This window comes from Gopherus evgoodei, chromosome 4 (assembly GCF_007399415.2).
Source record: "Gopherus evgoodei ecotype Sinaloan lineage chromosome 4, rGopEvg1_v1.p, whole genome shotgun sequence".
NCBI lineage: Eukaryota > Metazoa > Chordata > Testudines > Testudinidae > Gopherus > Gopherus evgoodei.
This window is the reverse complement of record NC_044325.1, coordinates 143912185-143939695: the sequence shown is the minus strand read 5'-3', so window position 1 is coordinate 143939695 and position 27511 is coordinate 143912185. Positions and strand designations below refer to the sequence as shown.

The following is a 27511-nucleotide window of genomic DNA, read 5'->3' as shown; positions in this document are numbered from 1 at the left end:
AGAGTTGAGAGGAGTATTTAAATCACTTTCAATTCTTACAGAATTCAGTGTCCTGTTGACTGCACAGAGGGAGGCAGGACATACCCACACACACAGGATCCTCAGAGGTTCGGTTGCTAAGATGGAAGCAGAGTTAAAGTGACCAGACTAGAAGAGAAAAGAAGTCACCCAAATAGTCTGCAGAACCAACAGTGAGTGTGAGTAATGTTTATTATTTGTCTCCCTAAAATATGAAATCCCTTGTAAGCTACATGTGGGGTATGGAGAAGCAGAATAATTTAAAGCATGATTTCCAGTGTGAATAAATTCAGAGAGCCTTATTCATATATAAACCTAGACAGACAGACAGACAGACAGACACACTGTGGATTTCAATGGGGTTTTTTGGTTTGTTTTACAGAAGTCAGGGCAGCAGGATTGGCCCCAAGATTTTTATTGTTTCTTGTCTGCAGGGAAATGTACAAAATACTTCTTTATTTAAAAAGTGCTACTGTATTCTACAGTAATGATCTAAACCACTGCAGATCATTATCAGATTATTAAAGCATTTTGTATCATTAGTGTAGGAAGTTGTTGTATATTTTTTATAAGGGCCAAGATTTTAAAGCCAACTAGGGAGTTTAGCTACCCAGCTCTTGCTGATTGCAGTGGGAGCTGTGTAGCTAATTCCCTTGGTGGACTGTAAAAAACAACCATGTTTGCACAATAGACAGAGATATGGGAAGTGGTGGAAACAGTCAATGAATGGGTAATATGTTATTACCCCTAAGCCATTCAAATGGAAAGTTTACTGCACCCTCTACCATCACATATCCCATTTATACCACAACAGAGAAGGGCTTTTTCTGCACAACAACATTTTGACTTTGCCCAGCATATATGCTAATAAAATTACTAGTCCGCATTATCATGTAGAGTATGTAGAAACAATGTCTATCTTTATTTAATCCTAAAATATAGGCACTGGTGCAATATCTACTTTTGTTAATCTTTGTATTGTGCAATCAGCAGCAACAAAGCAAGTATTTTTGCATTAAAAGAACTTCTTGCTTGACATTTTAATGGCATTCAACTATCATTCTATTCCCTTTGCAAGGAAGGTGGCTCAAATACAACAAACAGAAAACTAGAGATATGTGAACTGTAAGAATCCCAAATATCTGAAACATGGCAAAATGGTATATTGCAGTGTGACACATTTTAGATTAAACCTGAGAGCAAGTCATCTGAGAGCTTGCCCTCCTGATACTGTAAATTTCAGTCTGTCTGACGTTAGTCACTTGATATTCTATTGTGAAAATCTTCTGAGTGTAATTCCTAAAACATGCTATGATGATTATACATGTTACAATGATTCCAAATATTAAGGTGTGTATTTTAGCATGTAGTGTGTAGATACTAAGGTCCCGGGTGCTATAAAAAACCCCAAAACAGGCAAATAGTCAATTTTATCATAAATCCTGGAACACTTTCTGTTTAGCACATCACAATGTCATGATGATTATTTTCTACTTATTCAACACCATAAAGGGACATATTCAGAACCCGAAGTATTTCCTCATTTTCAAAGGTGCTCAGGATGGCTGTGATTGCTCAGGATGGCAATGATGAATTGCTCATTCAGAGTGCCATAAAATGCATTAGAAATGTTCTATCCCTGTGGACTTGCTGCATTTCCTTTTCCAGCCAATAAAAGTTCATCATTCTAAATGCACATGGTGGTTGTCCCACTGAAATATCTGCTACATTAATATCTGTTTTACTTTAATACATTACATTAATACACTAATATCTGCTACATTAATATCTGAATATTGCCAATGCAGCCTATTGGCTGAATTCTCACAACCTAAGAATGTAACATTGCATGGGATGTGGTCTAGTAATTATAATCCAGAAACGGGAATCAAGTTTCTTGGGTGATCTACCAGTGGCTTCCAATGCAACCATGAGAAAGTTACTACCCACTTTGTGCTTCAGTTTTCCTATCTGTAAAATGGCTGTAATATTTACTTTCAGAGGGGTGCAGATATTCTTCATGTGTGCATAAGAAACCCGTTGAGATCCTCCAAAGAATAGGCACTACCAAATACAGAAGTGCTAGATGTTAGTCACATTGTAAAAAGAGACAGAATGAAATGCTGCTGTTGCTTTACCGGGTTCTCATTGTCTTGTTTCTGCGTACAGCTTTACTGTCTCACCATCAACAAACTTACCCTCCTACCCTCTTCTTATTACTTATTCTCCTGACCCTGAGGTCCCTTCTTATTTAGTCAGTTTTCTCATTATCTCTTTTGTGAAGTGGCTCTGCTGGAATACTCTAATTCTTAGTAAATTCAAGGGAACCACTAAATCTTACAGTTGTTACTAAGGCAAAATCCCATTGACTTCAATGAATATTTTACCTAAGCGAACTCTGCTAAGGTGTGACTAAGGCATTCAGCATTTAGTTTTGGGTTTTTAGCCCCTATTCTCCTGCAGGGCAGACAAATTTGAGTCTTAGATAATCAGTTATTTGTTATAAATCCATTGTAAGGGCAAAATTTTGTTTGCTAAATATAAAATTAAACTTGTGGTGAAGTCAAAGCCTCTCTTGGAGGCTGATTTGGGTCAAGAATGTTTCCTTATCGCATTTCAATCTTCTTTTTAGTTTGCTCGCAAACAGATCAGTTGTATCCACTGAATTTGGCTACCCACCCAAGTAAAATCTACTTGTGCTAGTAAAGATTTGTGGGGTCAGACCCTCAGCTTGGGTTTTCTTCCTTAATTATCCTACTTCCTTTTTTCTTTTGCAGCGAAAGGACTCTACAAGGCAGCTAAGTAATCAAAATCCTTCTGTACAGAAGAAAAGTCTAGATCTGACCACTTCTGGTGACTTTCCATGAGCAAAGCAAAGAGCAACTTTCAAAAAAAGGGTAGGGAATAGCCACTCAATATCCCTACTCATGATTAAGGTTATGATTTTGTCACAGAGGTCGTGAAAGTCACGGCATCCGTGATTTTCAGAGACCTCTGTGGCTCCCCGTTGGATATTTTGAGTAAAAGTTAGGGACAGGTCACGGGCTTCTGTGAATTTTTCTTTATTGCCCGTGACTTTTCCTAAAAATGCCCATGACAAAATCTTAGCCTTACTCATGATAGAACAGATTCTAACCTCTGAGGATGCAGATAGACTATGGCTCAGCAAAAGAGGTCACTATCTGTGTTTGTACCAGGTAACTGCATTGCTGTGTCTTACTCATTGCTTTGTGGTACACAATGGTTTAAAAGGTGGTGGGGCAGGAGGGAGAGGGGAGAACGGGACATTCATATTCTATTGTATCTGTTATCTCAACCATTTTGAGTTACACTGAAGGAGCCTACAAACTCAAGACTGTCTAGAAGTAGCATTATCCATTACATTTATAAAATAATATTAGACTGACTTTGTCTGGTACAGGTCTTGTTTTGGAAAAAAAGAGTGAAAGACCAAGGGATGCTAATATTTTGTGATGCACCCAAAAATTCATTTTTCCTCATACTTTTTCAAGGTGCAATACAGCACAACTTCCATTTTCACCTGAGGCAAAAGTGAGGGAAGGGAAACAGCCTGATTTAGAAAATGCTCAACAAAATCAGCAAAACGTGATGAACTTTCCCACTAATAATTATACAAAACTCAGGGAAGTTGCCACCATCATCGTTAGCTACTCAATGCTAGGAAGCTTTGTTGCAGCCATTAATGTCTCCTTCCAACTCATGCGTCTCAATGCTTTAGAGCAGATACAAAAAGTCCCTTCCAAATGACAATAAAGAAAACCCTTCCTCTGCATGGAGGTGACTAATTCTGGTCATGTTCCTGGTGAATGTGACCAGCTTGACTGCAGCATTCTTTTTTTTAAAAAGTGCATCTGGTAAAATTACAAACTGTACACTGGATTTTTATGCTTTAATGATCAAGTCATGTTCCCTTGACATTAGCCATTGTTAAGAGCAATAGTTAATGACTAATGGATTAGACTGCTGGCCCCAGGCTATCTGTACTGCTAGCATATACCAGTCCCTTAGGATTCATTCACAGAGCTGAGTCAATGGAATTTGTAAGGGAGCTCTGGCACTTTCCTCTGCAGCAAGAGCAGTTCTTATGAAATCCTGGGGCTAGATCTTGATCTCAGTTGCATCAGTGCAAATCCTGAGCTTTTCCAATGGTGTCAACAGAGTAATAATGGTATAATTGAGATCAGGAGATCAGGCCCTGGGAGAAACTTTTTTAAAAAGGTTTCTTACTGTTTTACTTAAACAAGAAGAAAAATACAAAGCTAGAAAGGACTACAAAGTTAAAATCAAAGAAAGATTCATATTCCCACTTCTACAGTATTTTTAAACTGAGAATCTGAAAGCACTTAAAAATATTAGTGAATTCAGACTTGCTACATGCCCTGAATGAAGGCAGTCTATTCTTAGGAGCCCTTTCAGATTCTTATACTACCTACATCAAGTATGCATTACTGTTCCCATGTTACAGATGAGGAAACTGAGGGACACAGATATATCCACAGTTGCACACAAAGGCAGTGGCAGAGCTGAGAAAAGACAGGACTCCTGACATCCAATCCCTTGCTCTAAGCACAGAAACACACTCTTCCTAAATCTCTAATCAGATCTAGTGAGCAGGGTTACCTTCCATGCAGCTCTTCTTTCCAGTTAAAAGCTGCACTGCTGCTTTGCAAGTGCTGCCTTCACATTTTTCTTTCATCCAGTTTTCTCCACTGGCTCCATTTATTGTATTGTCTGGAAGAGGTGACATAAAAACATAAGAATGGCCACACTGGGTCAGACCAAAGATCTATCCAGCCCAGTGTCCTGTCTTCTGACAGTGGCCAATGCCAGGTGCCCCAGAGGGAATGAACAGAACAGGTAATCATCAAGTGATCCATCCCCTGTCGCCCATTCCCAGTTTCAGACAAGTCTATTTCTCGTGTCCAACAATCTGCCACATAGGGGACGTCGGCCTAAAGCAATTGTAGCGTTCTTGGGGTCATGGAGACCTCACTTGCCACAAAGATTCCAGGAATGATGCAGCTGGACTGTGGGCAGTAGACCATCTTCAGTTGCTTTAAACATACCTGCAATTCAAAAGATACAAACTTCGGTGGGGGGAGGGTGTCTGAAAAGTGGCATCTCACACTTGGAGACCTTGAGTCACACATCAAGTTGCTAGTAAATATTATGTCCCACTGGTACTAAAAAAGCCTTGAAGATAGTGCTTCTAATAGCGCTGCTGATAGAACCTATAATTTTAGTGGCTTATATGGGCCACTAACGTTTTAATGAGGGAATTAGCCTTTTTTTGGCTAATATAAAAATGAGTGGTTTTAATGCAAACACATATCTAGAGGTTGTTCTCACAGGTGGTCAGCATCTACAGGGATGGACACCCTACAAGAGCCTAGATAGATTAATTCTTTGTCAGCAGCAGTGGTGAAATCCCTGAGTTTCACACAAGGCTGGTTTAATATGGGGGGAGGGGTCATGATTAGGTCCCAGGCCTACATAGGGATTTTCTTTTTATGCTATATTTGTAGAGTGCCTAGCACAATGGGGAGCTGGTCCATGAATGGGCTTGGACGCACTAATGCAATGTAAATAATAATTAACAACCAGAACATGGACAATAACCGGAAACAAAGATTTCCAGATGATTAATATATGTTTCATGCAAATGTAAATTCTGTTTTGCCTAAGGGGGAATTCAGTGACAGATTCTCCCAGGTGAACAATCACTGGAAGGTAGAAGCACACAGTGTGCAGGTACAAATGTACACCATGAGAACCCAGTGAAAGGTAGCAAAATTCTTCACAAAAACTGCTCTTGTATCTCCACGTCATGGATAATGCATTTTTCACTATTAAGAAACTTTCTGGACTGGAGTCCAAATTCTTGCCCTTAACCAGGAAGAGATCAGAAAGTTTTGTATGCAAATATCTAATTGGCTTTTTGCCTTCTTGCAGAGTAGAATAAACTTCAGTCTAATCCAAGTAAAACAGTGCAAAGAGGTATATTACAGGCCATTATAACCAAGGCTCATGCCAATGGTCTAGTCTGTTTAACAAGAGTGACTCATTCTCCTTATGATAGCGTTTATGCGTCCTTGGTGAGGTCTATATTGGCTGGCCATGGGAGTGAAGCTGTTAACATTCTTGTTTGAATTTTTGCTTGATTTCCTCTGGAGATCTCAGGATGGTGACAATTAGAAATCCTCCCAGAGCATTAAGAAAGGGATAATGGAGGATGAATATCAGAATAAATCTATTACCTTGTGGAACAGAGGCATATTAGAAGCTATTTCCAAAGGAGGCGGTGGAGAGGTCATTGCTTGGTGTGTTTAAAACTAGATTGGTCAAAGCAATAGAAAATACACTGTCCGGAACAATCCTGCACTGGCCAGGAGGGTGAGCTCGATGGACTAGATGACCCAAGGGTCTGGTTCTTGTTCTTAATATTACAATAAAGTCCAGAAGCTTCAATCAGGATCAGAGCCTCATTGTGTTGGGTGCTTCTCTCACACACACACACACACAGATGGTGCCTGTCTCATCCTGTAGCAAGAATCCAAAGCTTTGGAATTTTGGACTTGGACATGCACAGTTCTGAGGTGCTGCCATGGTTGTAATGCAATTAATTCATTAAAAGCGCAATCAGATTCTCTCCTCCACCTTAATAGCAAAACACCAGCTATATCCTTTAACAAAAATTATGGGCCACATCTTTAGCTGATGTAAATGAGTAGATGATTTACTTCAATGAAGCTTTGTCAATTTAGATCAGCTGAGAATTTTGACCTTTGAATTTTATAGAGGGGAATTTACAGACAGGGCCAGCACACACCTGTGCCTTGCTAGATAAAACAAGCCTACCCATATGTGTTTTCCCATGCCAGTTATTTGCTGAGAGGCAGAGAGTATCAGCTGGAACTGACACAGCTTGTTTTTTCTTCAAACATTTTGCTTTCTGTTTAGAGAGAGAGAGAGAGAAGAAAGCAGCTTCAATCAGCTGCACATCCAGGCAGTGCAAACCAGAAGAAAACACTAGAGAATGCAGACAGACCTGCAGGAGAGTGGACCCGGAGCTGATGCTTTCTATGCCACAGCTTCCTCCTGCTGCATTGTGCATATATTGATCACATTTCCCTGCACAATGGCAGTCCTGCTGTCTCCTACCACAGTAGGGATACAAGATCTTTTCATTTCATCCCTTCCTTACCAGCCTCTTTCACTCCCTCCATGCAGATTCCCTCTGTGATTTTAATATTTCTATTTTTAAGTGCATTTTGACAAGTGATTTTTAATGCTGGTGGAAGATTCTTGGATTGGCAGCCCTGGAGACTGATATCCTCAGTCCATATGCATAGATACAGCACAAGCAGTGGCAGTCCAAGCTTCCCCCCAACATACCACCCCCCTGACATTTCTCACACCTGGCCTAGAGTGAGCCCATCAGTGGTGACAGCACAGTCCAGCCTCCAGGGTCCATTCAATCCTGGGCCTCTTTACTGAAATAGTCCACAAAAGGGGGCAGGGTATGGCAGGTGGGCTGCATGCTTTTCTCCACCAATAATGGACTGAGCCCTTCCCCCAGCTCATTGCACACGAGCCACCAAACTTTTGGCCAGTCCCAGCCTAAGATGTATTTGACCTGATGACCCATGGGTGAAGGGGTCTATCCCATTCACAATTCCTTGGGCCACCCTGGTCTGCCAAGTGGTACTCTTCCTTATCTGAGAAGGAAGAATTCCTCTGGAGAAGTGGTCTGTCTGGACAGGGTTGTTATCTGTAAGGAGGAGCTGGGGTAAGAATGAGAAAAATAAAGGGATATCTCATTTAATTACACAGCACCACTGGCAACCATCAGTCTATTGCAACTAAACTCACATAAAATGTAAATAGAAATAATTGAAGTTTGCGGAGTACCTTGAGACCTTTGGATCAGAGTGCAAAGTAGAGTTGTTAATGATATGTATAACCATTTCCAAATCTCAACACAATCAAGGTCATCTTTCACCAGAAACATTTGGAAAGGATATAAGCTCTCATGCTTCAGGGTATAGGCCAACCTCTAATGAGGGGTTAAGCAGAAACTTGCCCTGTGGGCAGGTGATCCCATCCCTGTCTACTGCAGGGTTTCTTGCCCCTGCCTCTGAAACAGCTGGTGCTGGTGACTGTCAGAGACAGGATATTGGATTGGATGGGCCTGGGTCTGATCCAGTCTGGCAATTCCTATGTTCACAACAGAGATGCAGATGACACTATTTTGGAGACTTGAAATCCGGGCTCTAATGAAGTCAGTGGGCTTTTTACTATTGATCTGAGTGGGGCCAAGATTTCATCCTGATATGTACTAACAAGGAAAGGCTATTTTATTCCTCTTGTACTCCTAAAAACCTATGATAAAAACTTTTACAAGATACCTATGCAAATAGGCTGTAGTGCACAAACTGGGCTCAAACACCCACCTCACTAGACGGAAACCAGTCTCAATACTCTACCACCATGTTCATTAGGATTAGTCGAGTGTTCGAGTTGGTGCACTTCTCAATAGACGTCAAATGTATGTAAGTGCTGCGGCAGCAGCAAGAACAAAAATGTAGAGCATACTCATCGTTCTAAACCAAATGTGCACCATGAATGTTATAAACCCTCTTCATCACTGGTCAGAATGCAATATATATGGCATATCACTTTGCTTTTAGTCCTCTTAAGTCCCTTTGACACTGCCCGGTAAACAGTAACTGATTGCCTCATCTTCCGACGCTCTCTCCCCTTCAAGGGCCTCTTGTCTGGACAAGCAGTAAAGTTTAATGAATTTTAATGGTACTTACTTGCATTCTCCTTCACACCAGTACTATATTAATTTCCATTCTGTGGGTGGCTAGATGTTCAGTCTCACACTGTACCTGCAAATCCAGCAGCAAATGGTCTTCGGAAGTAACATGAAGCAAGAGCCCTGTCAGCAACAAAGGGTTGATAAAATTCTCTTCCAGCGTCTTGGATAGTGCCTGGGTCTTTCAGACATAGCAGCAAAGCTTGTTTGTGCCATTTGTCTGTGCCTGAGTAATGGCATTCTTCCTGGGCGCAGTGCATAATACGCAGCAGGAGAAAAGGGGCTTTCCAGTGAGATTAATCCTTACACCTATCTTCACTCTTGCCATGGAGGTACCAGACAAAGAGCAATTTACGCAACAGCTGATTGTACTTGCTTGGGCTTGTTACTTGGGGGAAATTTTCTCCATAAATGCCATGTTTGCAGTGAAGGAATCGAACTAAGTCTCTGACAGGATTTGACTGCCAGTAACCCATTGGATGGTGTCAGTGATCACAAATGTGTTTGCCTACATATGTGAATACAGTTGTGCTCATACATGAACACACAGACGTGCACTTGTGTTGATATGGACGCATGGATGCTTGCATGGTCTTATGCACACACATGCAATTTAACACACATGCACAAACCAGAACATGTTCCTACATTCTAGCTGTCCTTGAACAAAGCTACAGCTGTGTTCCAAGGAGCTCACAGACCACAGCTGATGTTCATTTATTACCTAACAACAAATATCAACCAAAAAGAGCCACAGAATGATTGACTATTTGCAATGACGCCGACCTAACTGCTGACTCCACAGAGGTTTTTCACCTCTCCCACTACCTCTCCCTTGGGCTGTTTAATCTTCTTGTAAAAGGAGGAGGAGTAAGGGTGTGGGGTCCTGGCCTTTCCCCACCTCTCCCAGGCTGGCAAGGCAGAGACAAGCTCGTCCTTAGGCAACGAGGCCAGCTCCAATTAAACACAGCAACTGTTGCAAAAAGCAGGGCCAATTTTTGTGTTGATTTGGTTTTCTGCATCTGAGTGGGTCATGTTTATCTTGCCAACTTCTTCTGGGGTGGCTAGTTAAGGGAATTTTTCATGCTCCAGGAGTTAATTATTAGCTACAGACAAGTAGCCATTGAGCAATTAGATATCAAGGCAAGAGAAAGAAAGCACAACAGAACACTTTTTATCTGAAGGAGGAAATAAAACCCTCTCTTTGCTGGGAAATACCCCTTATAAAAATAAAACCTGTAACCTGGTGCCCAGAAAACAAACCAGTCTGCCTATTTGCACAAACTTTTCTTGGCATCCATCATATTCTTGGTAACTGAACAAGGAACCACCACTGCTCTCTGGATTAGTTGATGGGTCATTGATCATGCGTTGCGCGCACACACACACACACACGCACGCACACACGCACTCTCCAGTGCACTCAATAATTCAGTGATAGGCAAGCAGGTTTGAAATATTAAGAACCCCAGTTCCCACCAGCCCATCATTCAAAACCATTAAAAGTTTGGGACATCTGAAGGTTTGAGAAGCATATGAATATCTGAAGGTTTGAGAAGCATATGAATTATAGACAGACTCAGATTAAGATATCAGAGGAGTAGCCGTGTTAGTCTAGATCTGTAAAAGCAGCAAACAGTCCTGTGGCACCTTATAGACTAACAGATGTATTAGAGCATGAGCTTTCTTGGGTGAATACCCACTTCATCAGATGCATGTGATTAAGATGTGCACAGTTTGATTAGGAGCATTTTAATGTCCTAAGGTTTGGAATTTTGATCCTTGACATCTGGTTTCATTTTTGGGGCCCTACTCTGTCTTCTCCTGGCTGGATGCTGTGTAGCAGTGAACACAGTATTATAGTTGGGGTATGACAAGTACTCTGCAGTTTAAACCTAATTCTCAGAAATGTTCAGCACCTGCATCTCCCATTGACTTATCAGAAGTTGAGGAAGGAGGGGTGGGGAAAAAGAGGAAACCCTTTTTGTTTAGATCTGCACCTGTAATTGAAAAATGAAGATGACCAATGGTCAGAAATCTAATATAATCCTACGGGAGAAGAAGGTTTTTAAGGCATGGTTTTGGCAACCAATGTGATGCCAAGTGAACAATCTTTCTTCCTGCTGGGTGAATAATGTTAAAAAGCAAAAGGGAGAAACTGAGGCACCAAACTCTTGAAAAGGGGCTTTGTTCCAAAATGGGCCCAAGTTGAAGAGTTTGGATCCAGATCCCAATCTGGCTACCCTACTCTCACCTCCCCCTGCCCCTTCAAAGTTCAGAGGTGTTTGGATCTAAGTTTGCGTTCAGCCCATAATAAGGTTAGGAGCCATCTGAAAAGTGTGGGTCCAGATTTTGCTTTGGATTTTTAAAACCTAAAACTTGGGGGAGGGGGTTAGACCTGGCCCATTTCTCCTTTGGAGAAGACTGAGTCCTGGTATACCCTACAAACCACTGTCAGTATAAGTCCATCGGTGAGGGTTGTGGAAAATAGACATTCCTGAGTGATGCAGTTATCCTGACTCACCTCCTGCTCCGGTCAGTGCTATGTGGACAGGAGGCCTTCTCCTGTTGATATAGCTACTGCCTCTCAGGGAGGCGGAATACTTGTGCTGATAGGAGAAGCTCTCCCATTGGTGTAGGTAACATCTTCTTCACTAAGTGCTACAGCTGTACCTCTGTAAGTGTCGACAGGCCCTAATTCTTTGCTCTGAGCAATGGTTTAGCATAATGATGTCTACACACACACACACACACACAGGAGGTTTGAGGTGATTTTCATAACAAAAGAACTAGAGGGGCAGAAGGGAACATGAAGCAAGGTAATTCCATAGTGCAGGCTGCCATCCTGAATACAAGACTATGCCTTATACTGAACTGTTGTAGAAAAGTATTGGCTTTTACAGGCTGTTTGGGGTTACAGAATCCAGGTGTCTCACTCATTCTCTGTACAGAGAGTGTCTCCAGAACAGAAACCACCACCAGATGAATCCATTCTCCAAACAAATATTGTACCAAGAGTAAAAAATAATTTACATCACATTGTGGAATGCTGTGGTCCAAGCCTTGTCCTCCAGAGTAAATTATCCATGGGAACCTTCAACTGGGCAGAGCTCTACAATACATTTTTTCTCATAGAAACTCATGTGCTAACATTGCCCAACCTGGATTGTTTTAGCATGCCATTGCACTGTAGATAGGAATATACACTAGACGGTACTTTCTGTATGATATCACTGCCCTCTAATGGATGGAAGTCAGACCTTTGCAAGCAATCTTTCTTGTAGTAGGTCTACAAACTATAGTGACTTTCATGCAAAGATAATAAAGAATTTAACACATTAAATCATTTAGCATAGCAATACCTCACAGGAGGCAGGTAAATATGATTATCCCCACATGACTGTAAGAACATCCAGATGCCAGATGGCTAGAGGCCTAATGTATCAAGCTAGATGTTTCAGCTGGCCTGATCAATTCAGTGTACCCTGACTCAACCATGGTTACAATCTATATCTAAAAACGTGTCAGGCAAGGTCTCATTGGAAAACCAATAACTCACTGAGCATTAATATTCTTGCATGATTGTAGACACAGGGTTTGTGCAAAACGTTATGAATATGTGCTAAAATTGTATCCTTAAAATGTGTGTGGCTAGCAATGCATAAGCACAGTGTACCTTAGACAAAGGAATGGCCACTCGAGTCTCTGACCAGCCCTGTTTTCAGGCAGAGACAATGAAGGCCCATTTTTACATATCAGTTTGTGATGGGGCACTCCACTCACCGCAGGTCTGGCACCTCGTCCTGGCTGTTCTAGGGAATAGCACACCAGGTCAATGCCACTTCCTCAGTTGTATGCCATCACTCCCTCTCTCAGTCTGGTCTGCAGCCCCTTTCTTGCTCTCCATGTCTCGGCCCTCCAGCCAGGTCATTCAGTGTTCGCCCCTTCAAGGAGTTAGTTCTTCAAAATCTCTGTCACTCGCACAGTGACCCAGGCAGTCTTCCATTCACTGCCCCTCCAGTGCCATTTCCCCAGTGATTAGTAAGGGAACCCAAGCCCACCCTCTACTCCGGGTCCCAGCCCAGGGACCCTACCACACACAACCAAGGTCAGTTCAGTCACCTTGCTGCTTATTCACTAGGCTGCTTCTTACCCCAGCTCTCCTCCATCTCTAGGGTTTACCAGCCTCTCTATTCCCTTCTCCAAGGGAGTCACCATTGGCTACTTGTCTCTATAGCCCCCAAATCCAAGGGACTGACTGCAGACCACCTCCCTACAGTCCCCTGCCTGCTCTCAGCTCCTTAGCTTTATAGAAGCCCCTCCTATTCCCACACAGTTGAGCATCCCCTAATTAGAACTTTCCTCTCAGCCTTCAGCCTAATAGGTTAATTGGCCTATCTGGCCTCCATTAACCCCTTCACGGCACGTGTGTGTGGGGGACACCCCATCACACAAGTAAACAAAGCTAACAAGCGGGCAAAGAGACAGCAGAACATCTATGCCCACCCCCAGCAGGAGAGAGAAGCTTGGGCTGGGTTTTGACTTTCCAGAGACCACATTGTGAAGGTTCACTGGGCTATACTGGGGGGGCTGAACCTCAAGTGATAAGCAACTGAATCAACTGATTGTGTACAATATTATTGTATTATTAAAGCGTATCAAGTAGGCGTTTATGAAAACTAATGACACACTGGTGTTTAATATTGTCATAAAATGTAAGTAGTAAAACTATATAACAGGGGTAGGCAACTATGGCACAGGTGCCGAAGGCAGCACGCAAGCTGATTTTCAGTGGCACTCACACTGCCAGGGTCCTGGCCACCAATCCGGGGGGCTCTGCATTTTAATTTAATTTTAAATTAAGCTTCTTTAACATTTTAAAAGCCTTATTTACTTTACATACAACAATAGTTTAGTTATATATTATAGACTTATAGAAAGATACCTTCTAAAAACGTTAAAATGTATTCCTGGCACATGAAACCTTAAATTAGAGTGAATAAATGGAGACTCGGCACAGCACTTCTGAAAGGTTGCCGACCCCTGCTTTATAAGGAATTATGAATACTCATTGATTTAAGGCTTTACAGTCTATGTCTAAACAAAGGGAAAAACAGGTCTCTCCTAGACAGGAGGGAACATAATAGCTATTTACCTGTTTCCTATGTAAAGTACACTTGGTGGAATCAAGACAATGGAACTTCTGTTTACATACAGAGAGATGGAAAGCCCACAAGAAGGGAAGAATGAAGTCATCCTGCCTCTTGAAGCATGTCATTAAATTTTGGGAGATATAAGCAGAGATATGCAGACAAAAGGGAACAGAGCTCTTGCAAACTGAGAAGGATGGGTCCTTCAACCGGGGGGGTTAGGGTTGAAGTCTTCAGGAACTGAATTCCGCTTAGGCAAAGATCCTTCACCTAGGAAGACAAGGGAAGCCAGCCTCTTGTACTTCTGTAGAAGGTCCTGATAGAGGGGAAAAAAGCCTTGGCTGGGAAGGAGAATGATTGGTGAGACAAAACATTTTAAACAAAGCATGTACCTCGATAGATTAAGTTTGTCTTTTAGATATGTATTTTCTCACTTGTGTTTGTTGGTAACCCTTTCTAACCTTATTCCTTTTACTTGGCATCACTTAACCTATGTCCTATTGTTAATACAGTTGGGTTTTTTATACTATAAACTAACTCGATGCTGTGTTTAAATGGAAGGGTGTATTTGCCCCAGTGAAGTTAATAAGCTATGATGTTCTTATGTGACTTTAGAGGGAAAAAATAAACATTTTTTCTGAGCTGCCCAGGAGAGGACTGGACATTACAGAGCACATGATTTTGGACAATTCAGGACTGGGAATATGCTGGGGTCACTCTACAAGTAGCAAGGCTGACAGAGACCAGGAGTGTGATTGCTGTGTTGCTGGCAGACTGTTGGGTTCAGAGTTTCTGGATCAGAGCTGCTGCTAGAGAGTCACTCAGGGTGATACCTGCATGCTTACTGCTGACTGTGAACATCACAGGCAGGCAGTTACAGTAGCATAGCATTTGAGGCACCTACGATTACAGGGCAGGTAGTGACTCAACCCCTCACTGGTCTGGATTGCACCCCTCACAACCTGACACCCAATTTTACTAAGAAGGAAAATAGGGTCCAGGAATATTAGGTGACCTATTTCTAGTCACATAATGAGTCAACGGTAGAGTCAAGAACACAAGTACCCGGAGTTCCACTTACCCGCTGTGAACCCTAGATCATACTGTTTTTCCTTTAGTACAAATGGCTATAGGCCTACATTTCTGGTAACACTCCATGCATGTGGCTTAACTCATGACTCAAAGTGTTTGTATCATGGATCAGTTCAATGGGTGGTTTTAAAAAATTTTTAATATCCAACTAAGTAAATAATGTGACCTTCTGAATGTGGTTCTTTACAGATTTCAGGAGAGGTTGGGGAACCAGGCATTTGAAAGGAACATGACTTTCTTGGTGTTCGTCTTCTTGCTCTCCTTCCTCCACGCTGAGTCTGCAAGTAGTAAGTACCTAACCAAAAAGTGACTAAGTTAAGAATGTGAGACCTGCCGACATTTAGCACAGTCAGTGTAAGGCTAATCTTATATAGTAGATATCAGTGAAGACATAGTTATGACCAAATAGATAAATGTTCTTTATAGCCCTGGCTGATCTCTTGAGACCATTCAGATTAGAGGCAAGTCAGCTGATATATAGGATTTCCTGGCTTTCTCGTTCCTTGGTCTTTCTCTCTTTGGTGTGGTATTTGGTCTGAAATCTCCTGGGAACAAGAGCTGTGTGATGCACTGCAATTTTTGTCCATGGGGTTCACAGAAACTTTTCTACCATTTTGTTGTTTGGATTCCACACCCCGAGTTTCATTTTGAGTTTGGGATTCAAATGGACCTAAAATTTCAATTTAAAGCTCAGCCCAATCAATTTGCCATGGTTTGGCCCAAAATAATATAATATCCATCATGTTTAGCATTGTTTCTCTTAAAAGATAAAATCAGCCCCAGGTATCTCTGCAAATTCAGGGCCCCTCTGACTCCTCAAAGGTTCTTGAACCTCAGCGAAACTATGGGCAAAACCTGAGTTTTGGGTTTCAACAAAACTATCAGATGAAACCATCATTAAGGAAGAGTTGCCTAGCTCTGACAGGGAACCACTGCTTTGCAAGATTTCAGATATACGCTGCTTTGAGCCAGGATGGAATAATCTGAGCAGTGACTATTTTCACAACTACTTAGTATTTCTGCCTATGACTGAAAACCAAGGTTGCAAGAAAATTAAAAGAATGTTAAAAAGCCAAGTGAGCTAAAACAGTGAGGTTCACTTCAAGTTTGCATGAAAGTTTGAACTGGTTCTTACTTCATCCAAACCAGTTTAACCATCACAAGTAACTACCACTCTATATTGCTATAGAAATTTCATAGCATTTTCAGAAACAAAGAGGAGTTTGTGGCTAAGGCACTAGACTGGAACACAGGAGATTAATTTTTGGCTCTGCCATAGACTCCTTGTGTTACCTTGGGCAAGTCATTTAATTTTTCTTTTATCTGTCCTGGCTATTTTGACTGAAAACTCTTTGAGACAAGGATTGTCTCTTACTTTGTGTTTGTGGCTATGTGCCTAGCTCTGTGAAGCCCTGATCTCCACTGGGGCCTGAAGGTGCTAGTGTAATAATGACTTGACTTGTGGTGAATAACATGAAACGTGTTTCCTCTTGCCAGTTTCAAGTTCAAACCCCATATTCGGACCAAGGCAGGTGACCGGTTTGCTGGGAGGATCAGTTACTGTGAAATGCTACTACCCTCGCACCAGTGTGAACCGACATGACAGAAAGTACTGGTGCAAGGAATCAAGATCGCAATGTGTGACCATCATTTCTTCCAGTGGCTACACTGCTCAAGACTTCTCTGGCAGAGCAACAATCACAGACTTCCCAGAGCAAGGCATCTTCACCATTGAGATCTCGAAGCTAGTGGAAAAGGACACCAGCTTTTATAAATGTGGCATTGGTCTCAATGATAGAGGACTTTCCTTCAAAGTCAAGCTGGATGTTTCAAAGGGTAGCTCAGCCTGGAGGCTTCTTATATTATTATTTTTCTGTTGTAATAATGGTGTTTGGGAAATCTATCCATCGACAATATCCAAGAGAGCAAGGTGATTGGTACCTTGAGTAATAGCCAAGATCTCTGCATTTCTAGCACCCCCATCACTGTAATGTAAAGGTACCATATAAAAAAGGAGATATACACTAATTCTGTTCAAGACAGCCAAAATTCTCCACCGTTCCTTGATTTATCTACGCTTTGTTAACAGCAAAAATAAAGGTTGTTTGTAATTTACACCACCATATGTGATCATGTGGTGCAGCATAGTACAGGACATTACAGTATGGTCTACTGTAGTATGGGAGAGTAAACAGTGCCATATGACATAGGGTAGAAGCATATGATATGGTGCACAGTAGCATGGTGCATTAAGATATCCTGCAATGCAGTGCATATGGGGTGGCCTGGTCCAAAATGATGCAGGGTTGAAAAATATGGGAATGTGTATAGAGGTAGGGTGCAGTAAGGTATACTATACTGGATTAGCAAGGGTACAGTCTGGGGTAATATAGAGAAGTATAGAAGAGTAGGATTACAGCAGTGCAATCGGGAATGGCATAGAAGAGTTTTGTAAACTGCAGTACAGTCTGAGTTCTGGATACTGACTTGGACTATCATTCACACAGGTCCAAATGTGCCCGAAGAAGCTGAACTCTATTACATTGAGCTGGGAGGTTCTGTGACCATCAACTGCGTGTTTGGCACGGAATATGGTAGTGAGAGGAAGTACATGTGCAGAATGGGGAAAACAGGCTGCTCTAATGTCATCGACACCTACGGGAATGTTAACGAAAACTACAAAGGGAGAGTTTTGCTGAGCCTTCAGGAGCCTGCTGGGTCATTCAGCCTCTATATGACTCAGCTGAGGAAGGAAGATTCAGGTGTATATTTGTGTGGGGCTGGGATTTACGGAGAGAAAGGAGAATCCAAGGAACTGGATATTCATGTCTACCAAGGTGAGCAACTGGCAGGGTGTGTAGATTTCAGCCATTCCAAGTCTGAAGAGATTAACATTTTATTTCCTAAGGATCTGAGTTTCCCTTGAAAATCTTGCTGATACAAGTCTTATTCCCTCTAGATAAAATTAATAGTACTTGTTATTCTTTTATGTTTTCATCTATTTAGCTACCAGCGGTGTCCTATATGTATCACAGACAAAGAAGACATAAGTCCTTTTCCCAAAGACTCTATGTTGTAATCTCCACTGCGTGTTGACAGCAGGGGTTTAAACCTGAGCCTTCATCAGAAAAGCTATCCCTTGAGTTGAAGGAGTAACTCCACTGGTAGGCAGCAGCAATAGGCTGTAATCCTCTCTGTAAACCAGCCTTTAGAGAAGATCATGATGACACAGGCAAAAGGCAAATTCTCTTTACAAATTTGGGATGGGCAAACTTCTATTTGACCCATTTAACTGGCTTATTTTAAATGCAGACTATAGAAGAAAAAAAACCAGACACTTTTTCCTGACCACTAGGCTGCCTGCCTAAGCAATTTTTAGAAATATTGATCCAATATGAAGAGAAAGAACTACAGGATTTAGAAAAGGTTAGAGCATGTTAGAGCCCATACAGTTTAGCCCCTCAGCCATCCTAGGATAGCTCCCGACAATCTAGTTTCCAGTCTAGTTTTAAACATCTCCCATGATGGGGCTGCCACCACTTTCTTTGGGAGACTCCTGCATGTTAGAATAGGTCTCCCTTTGCACAATCTGCGAATTAGCCTCATTGCTTCATTCTGGATTAATTTCTGAAGCACAAGTGCAAAGAGCGGATGCTATAGGCAATAAGTCAAAGGTATTTTTATGCTCAGTTGGATGCACTAACAGTCTTAGGGCAGGTCTACATTACCATTTAAGTCGATCTAACTTTTGACACTCAGAGGTGTGAGAAAGTCCCCCCCACCTTACTCCACCCCCGAGTGACACTAGTTTCGCACTGTTCACATCAGGTATGTCTGCAGGAGACACTCTCCTGCAGACATAGTTTATGCCACTCACCAAGGTGGAGTAATTATGCCGATGGGAGAGCACGTCTTCTGTCTTCACTTGACGAGCTACAGTGGCACAGCTAAACCAATGCAGAGCTTGTGTAAACTTGCCGTTAGTTGCTGCTGCTCCTCTTGAGCTATGTGTGGCTCTGATTGCTCCACTTGTGTTTGGATTCCTGGATGTTTGGAGAAGACATTGTTTGGCCTGATGCCAAGCCATTGTGCCCCAGGTTTCTCCACAGGTTCCTAGAGAAGGGGACACCAAAACTTCTCATGCGCCATTCATACTAAACCTTAATCAACAGGGAAATGCCCATTATCGTTGGTGTCCTTGCTGGCTTTCTTGACAGAACGACAGGTCTGTAGAGGACTGAACTACTTTCTGGCTTCTAGAGGGGGTCCCTCCAGTTCAGGATTGAGGCACAAGGGCCAGATCCAAAGTCCATGGAAGTCAGGGGAAAGACTCCCATTATTCCGCTGTGGGCTGGCAGGAGGCAGTGTGTGAGGGAAACTTGAGCTCTCACTGGTCAGGCTGTGATTGTTCCATTCTGTCAGTCTGTTCTATTTCATCCCTGCAATTAACTTTACTTTAAAATGTTTTTTATAAGGAACAGACCGAACCAAACAAGGCACATGCAGCATGCATGTTAGCCCAGCCTGAAATGTGTGAGAGGAGCCTAAGAGCAAGTGTTCAATTTTGTATCTCCAGAAACATCTGTCCCCCAGGGACCACACGTAATAAATGGTGTCATAGGAGGTTCGGTATCTGTCGAATGCCACTATGATCCACGAGGGAATTACACACTCAAGTACTGGTGCAAATGGAGGAAGAATGGGTGCAATCAGTTAATAACCAACCTTGCGACTATGATAGATTCATATGAAGGAAGGATAGTCCTGCATGATAACCCAGAAAACGGAACATTCACAGTAATAATGAACCAGCTGACAGCAGAGGATGCAGGATATTACTGGTGTATAACGGATGGCGAAACGGAAAGGAAATCTACGAAGGAGCTGAAGATTATAGATGGTATGAAAGCGCATGTAGTGATTAGTGTCTCTGCCAGCACAAGCTATACGGGTATTTGATCGTTGTTCCTCCCAAAGCAGCATAAAAGAGCAGCGCCTTGTTTCCCTGAGGAGAACTATTTTCTAATTCTTATCTTCATAATCTTTATTGATAAAGCTTGACATTTCAAGGTACAAATTAGAGCTGGTGGAAATTTTTCAAAAAGTACAAAATTTCAACAAAAACTTTTTTTGGACAACATTTGAAATTTTTGTGCAAAGATTTCACTAATTTCCCATCAACCATTTTCACTATTTTTCAGGCTTTTCTGACACAAATCCTATTTAAATGCCATATATACACAATGAAGTACATAGGGATATATGTATCCATACACATATATAGTACATTTAAGTGTTATGAAAGCAATATAAGGTGCATTTACACTCATAGATGTATTCTGTACCTTGTAGTTACATAGTAATTACATATTTCTGTTAACACCTTATTAATAACAGTACTTCTGCATATTAATTGTTCAAGTCATAAAAATCAGCCTCACTGTTTTGTTTCCCTTCTAACAGGGCAACCTGGTTTAACAGGAGCAAAAGAGATTGATGCAGTCATTGGTACACGGGTCACTATACCTTGCTCTTATCCATGCAAATATTATTCTTACCAGAAATATTGGTGCAAGTGGCATAACACTGGCTGCCAAAGTCTCATCTCCTCTGAGCAAAACCAGACCGGCCTGGTTGTCAACTGTGACAAGGAGAAGAGAACACTCTACCTAACTTTCGACCAAGTAATACAGACAGACCAAGGGTGGTATTGGTGTGGAGTGAGCCATTCTGGTCACTATGGGGAAACCATGGCAGTGTACCTGACAGTAAATGGAGGTGAGCTTCAGCATTTATTGCAGGACAAAACAGGGAAGGTTTTTCCTGTAGCCATGATGGTGTCATTCCATTGAGAGGCACTATCTCAAAACAACAACCAAGTGGTGGCATTTCAGAACATCATAATCTCCTCTGTCTAGGACAGGTCCCACTTTCTGTTTCACTAAGGATCTCATGGTATTCACAACATTTATCGCTGTAACTCTCATTCACACATTGGTTACAGAATTCTTCCTTTTTCCAGTCACTGTAACAAGTCTGGAAAAAGAATTGCGTCTGTACCACTTTTATATTTCAGCCCCTATTATTTATTAATTGTTATTATTATTTATATTACAGCAGCACTGAGAAGGCTTGGCCAAGACCAGGGTCCCTTTGAGCTCATAAGAGAGACTCCTTGCCCCCCAAAACTTACAGTTCACATAGAGAAGAGCACAGGGAACAAGCAAATAAGGACTATTGTGCTATTTAATAGATGGGGAACTCGATTGCTCAACTCCATCTCAGTACATTTAAAATAAAGATGATTTTTTTCTTGAGATAGAGGGTTGGAGGAAGTTGGGGACAAACACAACCATGTGGCGTTGGAAACCCAAACCAAATATCCTTGTGTTAACTCATGCATGAGAACCAGGAAGAGCAACTGTCTAGAAACCAAAGGGAAGCAGTGTCCTTGCTGAGTGAAATGCAAAAAGTAACATGCAATATAAATGGTGATACGCATATCAAATATTTGAGTCGTATTCTGGAGCATACTAGTAACACAGCTAGGGATTAAAAACAATATTTTTAATACATGGCTAGGAAGACCACTTAAGATTTTCTTATAGGATCATTTGGTAAAAGTGACTCCTGTTTTAAAAAGTCACTTAGGAATCAAAGTCTCGTTGAAAATCAATGGGAACATTTTGAAAATGGTCTTATTTATGAAACAAGTGCTGACAATATATTGGTCTCTCTCTCTCTCTCTCTCTTTCTCTTTGTGGTGATGCTGGATGCAAATATCCCACCACTCCAATCTATTACTGTTTGAAACTAAAGATGCAATCCCTCTCGATGCAAAATCTGAAGATGCTTCTATGTCCAACACAGGCTCTGAAAATGGTATTGTTCCCCGAAACAAAGACGGGGTCATAGATGACAACTCTTCACCAAGGTCAGTTCCTCAAAGACTTTGTTCCAAAGTGGTTTGGAAAAGAATAAGAATTAACCTGCCCCATCCAACCTGTCCATTTTTACAACCAAACTTTTTTTTTATAGTTTTCATGTATTCTGATATGTTCAATTCCAATGAGTACTAATTACTGTCAGAAATTGTCCATTCATGTTTCCCAGCAAAATTTTGCCCATATCAAAATTTTGGCTCAGCTTTGGGTAATCATCCAAACTCTGAATGTTTATCCACTCTGAACTCCAATTTTTTGACTTTTGTCCATCATTTCTCATAATGCCATTTGGCAAATACTCATTCTTCTAAGACTTCTGTTGGTACAAAGGTTGCAACATGTTCTAGTAGCTAGAACAGCACACTGGGGTCCAGGAAGCTGGAATGCTCATTCCCTTTGGGATCAGGAGAAGCCAATTCACCCATGGGTGTCTGAGCTATTGCATCTGCAAAATGAGGATAAAGATATTTATCTGCCTCATTGAGATGTCAGGATGCTTTATTAATTGTTTATTAATAGCTCTGAAATCTGTAGATGAATATCACTATGTGAATGCAATGATGATTTTGTTCTAAAAAATCTCACTTGATTCTGAATTTTGAATTCGGCCATCCATGATTTTGCTATTGTGAAGCATTTCTGTGTATATAACTGTGCACAAGCTTTCTATATAGATCTTCTAGCCTATGCGGGTTCATCTGTGTTATACAGTCCTGTATAGAGCAATATAAAGTCACAAGGATCACACATGTGTATTGCTCAATTGCTCCCTTTCCAGCTCTCAGGAACATGACAGCTCTAAGGTGATTCTCTCAGTCCTGCTCCCCATTGCTGTTGTGTGTCTGCTCCTTGCTACAGTCTTTGTGGTTGTTAAATTTAGGCTCCTGAAGCGCACAGGTGAGTCCTAACTTTCTTTATTGGCCTCCCAGGGGGCGTAGAGAATACTGTAGATTTGGAGGTAGAGGGTATATGACATGTACAACAGTCTCTGTATTGGTTTGGGCTGCGCCTATGAGCCTCGTATACGAATGGTGGGAACAGCATCCCAGCCTTTTGTCCCAGAACAAAGCAACTCCATATAAAACATTGTTGGCAAAGTACAATATGTGTGGCCTGGACTCAATAATATTATTGTACTTCAGAGCACTTTACATCTAGCTGATTGACCCTCCTACCACCCCATTTTACAGACAGGCAAAATGAGGCTGCAATGGGAGGCGTGTTTTCCTGGCATTAGAGCTTCTGCTCCGCCAGCCCTGTGCTCAGATCTACTGCCTTCTCTCTCTGAAAATCAGGCAGTAGTAGGAAACTTGAAGAAAGCCTGTCCTCCTGAGACATCTAGCCTGGTTTCCGTACCAAAGAGACTCAGATAAATATCTGAGTGCTACTAGCACCAGAATTTTTTGTAGGTCATCCATACTAATAGATGTGTGCGTGGCTGGGGAGGGAGAGGGTCTGGCTACTAGTGAGACATTTACCTTGAAAGTATAAAACAAAGGAGCTCATTGCATTAAATAATGTTGTGTGTCTATGTCTGCTCCCTGCCTCCCTTTTAACAGATTTGGTTTCGGTTGGAAGCTACAGAACAAATATTAGCATGTCAGAGTTTGAGAATTCTAGAGATTATGGAGCAAAGGACAACATGGGCATAAATGATGCTCAGGAGACCCAGCTAGGAGGAGTGGATGGTAAGTTCCATATTAACCACCCATAACTTATCTTGAGGTAAATAAATGACTGGCCTAGGGGATAGTACATGTAAAGAGGATTCTGCATTGAGGCTGCTGGCTACAGAAAAGATACTGGGATCTTTTCTCACTTTGTTGTGCAAAAGCAAAACTTTAAAAAAAATGTATCTAGCAAGCAACTGCAAACTGGATGGTTTCTACAATGGACTAAATGTATTACATATAAAACAGATTCTCCCAGAAGTGCTTACAATATTAAATGCAAAGTAATGCATATTGGAAAAAATAATCTCAACTACACACACAAAACTAGCTAAATTAGCTGCTAATACTCAAGAAAGATCTTGCATTCATCATGAATAGTTCTCTGAAAACATCTGCTTTTTTTTGACTGGAGTGGCAGTCAAAAAAAAGCTAACAGACTGCTAGGAACCATTAGAAAAGGAATAGATAGTGAAAAAGAAAATATCATAATGCCACTATACAAATGCTTGGTACGTCCACACCTTGAATACCGTGGGCAGTTCTGCTTGAATAAGGATGTGTTATTTACCCCTTCACATAACACACTAGAATTAAGGGTCACCCAAAGAAATTAATAGCAGGGTTAAAACAAACCAAAAGACAAACATAGTCACACAATACATAGTCAACTGGGAGAACTTGTTGACATGGGATGTGGTGAAGGCCAAAAGTATAATTAGGTTCAAAAGATAATTAAATAAGTTCATGGAGGATAGGGCCATCAATGGCTATTAGCCAAGATGGTTAGGGATGCAACCTCATGCTCCAGGTGTCCCTAAACCTCCAACAGCCGGAAGCTGGGATTGGATAACAGAGTGCATCACTTGAAATTACCCTGTTCTGTTCATTCACTCTGAAGCATCTGGCACCAGCCACTGTCAGAAGACAGGATACTGGGCTAGATGGACCATTGATCTGACCCCCTATAGACATTCTTATATAAAAGCACAAATAGGAACAATAGAGACTTGGTCTCTGATCTCAGCATCTTTCACAAGTACTAAAGTCACAGGAAATAGTTAAAATCTCTTATCTTTTTGGTAGTTGGGGTTATTGTTTGAATGACAAGCCTATAAGCTCCAGTACCTAGACCATCAAACTCAGTGTGGGGGCAACAGAGTCATTGGTCATCTTTGGAAACAGAAAATAAAACCTTTTTAAAGAAACATCAAAGATGTTTGTTCTCCCCTAGACATCTAGAGGTTTCCCTGGCTCAATACGCAGGGATGCTTAGCATGTAATGCAGGTGCAGCACAGTTGGTTCATGGGAAAGGTGGTGTCGTGGGTGCATTTGCAAAAGCTTTACAGTGCCAGTGCTTCAGCCTGACATCAACCCAGAGAAGAAGTTGTGCCCTGAACATCAGCAACAGTTTAGTGCATGTAGGAACTACTGAATAAGTGGGGCTTGGCCTACACTGCATGATCTCCTATGCACAGTAGCCTAACATCTCCTATGCTTTTCAGAATTTATAACTACCCCTGGCAATGCTGAAGGTGCAGAAGAACCACGGAAGGTGAAAAGGGTAAGAACAGCTAGAATATATAACTCAAGGTACTGCATGGGGCCTAGTCTTTCTTTCAGGCAGCAGAGCTTCAGCAGCAAAAGCTCCTCTTTCCCCCTCTATGCCCTATTTATGGTCAACTATTTCTCAATTAGCAGCCTATTAAGAATCACACCTGCAGCCTCTTCACTGGAGTTTCTAACCCTTTACTGCACCTACATAATAGAACTTAACAGTAGTCACTTAGCTTTGATTTATGGTTTCAGTTCAGCTGGAAATATTAGCAGGTGTTATTGTTCTGGAAGCCTGAGTCTAGGTGAGGAGACTGAGAAATCTAAAACTGCCAGATTTACTGGATCAATAGAAGCTGTGAGCCTGCCACGGTGATCCTGCTGCTTTCAAGTTCTTCCCTGTTAAACCAAGTAGTTCTCTAACGCCAGGCAGCAGTGCTGTATGGTGGTTTTAGTAGGAGAACTAAAAGCCTGGATTCCTGTGTTTTATTCAAAGTCTACTGTTGACTGCGTGTGTGATTGCTGGCAAGTCACTTTAACCAACTGTAAAATGAAATGAAGATATTCTCACATCCCGCAGGAGTGCTATAAGGCTTCATTACGTATTAGTGTTCCTTAAGCTGTCAGCAACTATTAAAACAAAGTCCACAACAAATAGTTCTAGGTGCCCTAACAATTAATGGTGCCAGGAGCCCAACCAGTAAATCAAAGCATCAGAAAAGCCACTTATACCTTTAGGAACTTGCCCCTCAAATCATTAGAGCATAAATAGGCTTTTGCAGCATTGCCAGAAGGCCCCGTTTGGGCTATTTTGGACCAAGAAGGTGAGAATAGGGAACAAGTTCCAAAGTTCTCACGAAGAATGCCCTTCTAGTATCTTTGTTGGACTGGTTTGTAAGTTTCTTTGAGATCCTTAGCTGAAAGTCACTCGAGAAGTGCAAAGTGTCTTTGTGATATGAGACAATTTGAGAAATACAGCAGCTTATGACACTTCCTTTAGAACAGGCAAATCTTATGCCAGTTTCAACAGAACTAAAACAAGGATGCAGTGAAGGGTACCTTGCAAAGAATTCCAGGTTCCAAAACTTGGGACACTTCTCTGAAGTTGATCCAAAGGACCTGAACCTTTTGAGTAGACAACAGTATGACAAAAGGATGCTCTCAGTGGTAGCAATGTGGGGGACCTTGTTCACATTGGATACACTAGTCTCTATACACATTAGCTCTGCATAGCACCTTCAGTGTCTGTAGGGTGAGCAGACAGCAAGTGTGAAAAATCAGGATGGGAGTGGGAGGTAATAGACATCTAGATAAGAAAAAGCCCCAAATATTGGGACTGTCCCTATAAAATCGGGACATCTGGTCACCCTAAGTGTCTGCTGCCTCATTGGTTCTTCTGGGGAAGTCTGAATAATGTCATTCCTCTCCTTTTATTCAGGGCTCCAAGGAGGAAGCGGATATTGCTTACAGCACATTCCTGCTTCAAGCCAACAAAGTAGCCCAGGGAGAGGCTTAGCAAGTTCCTCGACTGTCCCAGTACAATTGCTTCTGAAGATGGTACAAGGAAAAAACAATAATGATTGAAAACGCTCCTGTGTTCGGAATCAGTGAACAACAGATCTGCAAGTTGCACTATTTCTTACTGTCAAACAAACGTTTTGCTGCATCTAGATCTTTCAGTTCCTCAAAAGATTTTTAATGAGGTTGTGAGTGGTGATATAATAAGAATCTTCTGGCCAAAAATAAGTTGCCTTGGGGAAGTTGAACCCTCAGAAGTTTGATTTTTTTCTTTTTTTAGGGCAAAGGATCTCATTTCAAGCATATTTGACGTGAAATATCAATAAAACTCTAATGCCTTTGCTTTCCTGCAGGCTGAGCTCACACCTTTTAGAGTTCACCAAGCCCCAAGGATGGCCATTACCTAAGGATCATTTAAGATTCACCTCTCATTTGATTTTAAAGCACCAGAAAATATTTTAGAACAATGTGAGTGTCTCTTTTGATTCCTGTGACCTTTTTAATCTATAAGGCAGTACCTGTAAGGCAGACAAGTAGCCTGAAATTGTTTTTTCGTCACAGACAATAAAGAATCTGATTGTATTTTAGCAAATCAGTAATTCTGTTCAATTTCTGATACCACATGGAGTGAATGCCATGGGGAGAGGCACATTTTTGCAAGGAGCTGGCCAGGGATAAAAAAAGCCACTTGAGATTATCTCCTAATTTTTGTCACTCAAAAC

The 27511-nt window shown here is 41.6% G+C and overlaps 2 protein-coding genes across 13 annotated transcripts in view; one reads left to right on the top strand and one right to left on the bottom strand.

Annotated features, from left to right (window-relative positions):
• PFKFB2 (6-phosphofructo-2-kinase/fructose-2,6-biphosphatase 2) overlaps window positions 1-9128 on the bottom strand; it is a 129760-nt gene extending 120632 nt beyond the window's left edge. For 5 of the 10 annotated variants that reach the window (XM_030561667.1, XM_030561656.1, XM_030561668.1 and 2 more), the window contains exons 1-2: window positions 8859-9128; window positions 4660-4770 (exon numbers count right to left, since the gene is read on the bottom strand). The gene's annotated coding sequence lies outside the window, so the exon portion shown is untranslated. Of the gene's footprint in view, window positions 1-4659; window positions 4771-6897; window positions 6918-8858 lie in introns of those variants that run through there. The other 5 variants (XM_030561662.1, XM_030561664.1, XM_030561658.1 and 2 more) reach the window with 4 other exon arrangements.
• PIGR (polymeric immunoglobulin receptor) lies at window positions 48-27371 on the top strand. 3 transcript variants are annotated; one of them, XM_030561646.1, is made up of 11 exons: window positions 48-191; window positions 15292-15389; window positions 16600-16938; window positions 17610-17939; window positions 19679-20002; window positions 20566-20880; window positions 21922-22036; window positions 22825-22943; window positions 23606-23734; window positions 25223-25281; window positions 26710-27371. In XM_030561646.1, exons 2-11 carry the CDS (start codon window positions 15332-15334, stop codon window positions 26785-26787), a joined length of 1866 nt encoding a protein of 621 aa, XP_030417506.1. In that variant the 5' UTR covers window positions 48-191; window positions 15292-15331; the 3' UTR covers window positions 26788-27371. The 3 variants fall into 3 exon arrangements, with proteins under 3 accessions (XP_030417506.1, XP_030417507.1, XP_030417505.1); XM_030561647.1 differs by having other exon boundaries at window positions 48-197; window positions 15292-15386; XM_030561645.1 differs by having other exon boundaries at window positions 48-197.
• Window positions 27372-27511: the final 140 nt, after the last annotated feature.

Bases quoted from the DNA above. Each gene is read 5' to 3' on its own strand.
- PIGR (XM_030561646.1), top strand. From the start codon at position 15,332: ATGACTTTCTTGGTGTTCGTCTTCTTGCTCTCCTTCCTCCACGCTGAG. The intron at 16,939-17,609 runs GTAGCTCAGCCT...TCATTCACACAG, and splicing joins CAAGCTGGATGTTTCAAAGG to GTCCAAATGTGCCCGAAGAA. The intron at 23,735-25,222 runs GTAAGTTCCATA...TATGCTTTTCAG, and splicing joins CCAGCTAGGAGGAGTGGATG to AATTTATAACTACCCCTGGC.